This window comes from Nannospalax galili, unplaced genomic scaffold (genome assembly GCF_000622305.1).
Source record: "Nannospalax galili isolate Female #2095 unplaced genomic scaffold, S.galili_v1.0 scaffold762, whole genome shotgun sequence".
NCBI lineage: Eukaryota > Metazoa > Chordata > Mammalia > Rodentia > Spalacidae > Nannospalax > Nannospalax galili.
In genome coordinates this window covers 861824-862910 of record NW_008350126.1, presented here as the reverse complement: position 1 = coordinate 862910, position 1087 = coordinate 861824, and the positions used below count along the sequence as shown (strand labels likewise).

Below are 1087 nucleotides of genomic sequence, written 5' to 3'. Positions count from 1 at the left end.
GTAATTTGGCACCACTTACCGAAAGAACAAAAATGTAGCATTTGGCCCAAATAATTCCACTTCTGGGAATTGATCCTATGACCCTATTTGCACATACATAGAAGTGTGATCTCTCCCCCACCTCAGCCAGAAGCCACTTCACTTGACCCTGTCCCAATCAATGAGACACCAGTTACCTACCTAGGTCACTCAGGGCCTCGCTATCCTTGCCTGCCAGTTGGAAGCCACTGAATCCTGTCAATCTGTTCTGTTGGAGGCCAAGTGTGGATCTCCCAATCGGCCCTCCTCACACCTCCAGCGGCTGGTCCCACCCCACAGCACACTGTCATCAGTTGAAGGCAGTTGTGGAAACTCCCTCGACCGCAGCGTCACCCACACCCGCCCCAGCACAGGCCTAGCCTCTCTGTTCTCTCCTTCCTACCTTCCTCGCCCTCTTCCCCTCCTCGGTGGGAAAGGAGGACCGAGCGGCCTCCAGGGCACAGCGACGGTGGCCCTGACCCTTTGGCGGCTGTCCGCCGGTGGGCGGAGCTCGGGCGGGCTCTGGGGGAGGGCCCTGGGAAGGGGTGGGGCCGGCGGAGTGTTGCCGTTGCCGCGGCCGCCTCAGCAGCGGGAAGCGAGGCCCTTGCCTGGGGTGGCCGGCCCCTCGCGCGTGGCTCACGCGGGCCCGTAGCCATGGAGGACTTCATCGTGATCTCCGACGACAGCGGCTCCGAAAGCTCGGCAGGGACCCGCTCGGGCCGGGCGCGGAGGCTGCGCCGGGCCCTGTCGCGGACCCCCGGTGCGCTGCCCCGCCGGACAGTGGTAAGTGAGCCAGCCGCCGCTCGCCACGCCTCACGGGGTCGACCGTGCGCCTCCGCGGGGCCTGGGCGTCGCGACCCTCGCTCGGCCCGTTCCCCGCCGCAGCTAGCGGCTTCCCGCCTTGCCGCCCGGCGGCCTCGGGCCTCAAGGCGGCGCAGGGCAGGACGGCAGGCCTCGGGCTCGTCGGCTCTGAATCCCCCGGGGCTGCGCCGCCGAGCTGGCCGCACACATGGGGGACACCCTGCGCGGTGCGGGCTGCCAGCGGCCGCGACGGGGGGGGGGGTCCCGG

General features: G+C 67.8%; 1 protein-coding gene across 3 annotated transcripts in view; it reads left to right on the top strand.

The window, feature by feature from the left end:
* Positions 1–395: 395 nt before the first annotated feature.
* The window catches only part of Simc1 (SUMO interacting motifs containing 1), a 70155-nt gene continuing 69463 nt past the window's right edge, over positions 396–1087 (top strand). The window contains exon 1 of one of the 3 annotated variants that reach the window (XM_017801731.2): positions 396–801. In XM_017801731.2, coding sequence (XP_017657220.1) covers positions 673–801 — 129 coding nt within the window. In that variant the 5' untranslated portion in view covers positions 396–672. The remainder of the gene's footprint in view (positions 802–1087) is intronic. The other 2 variants (XM_008847331.3, XM_029570527.1) reach the window with 2 other exon arrangements.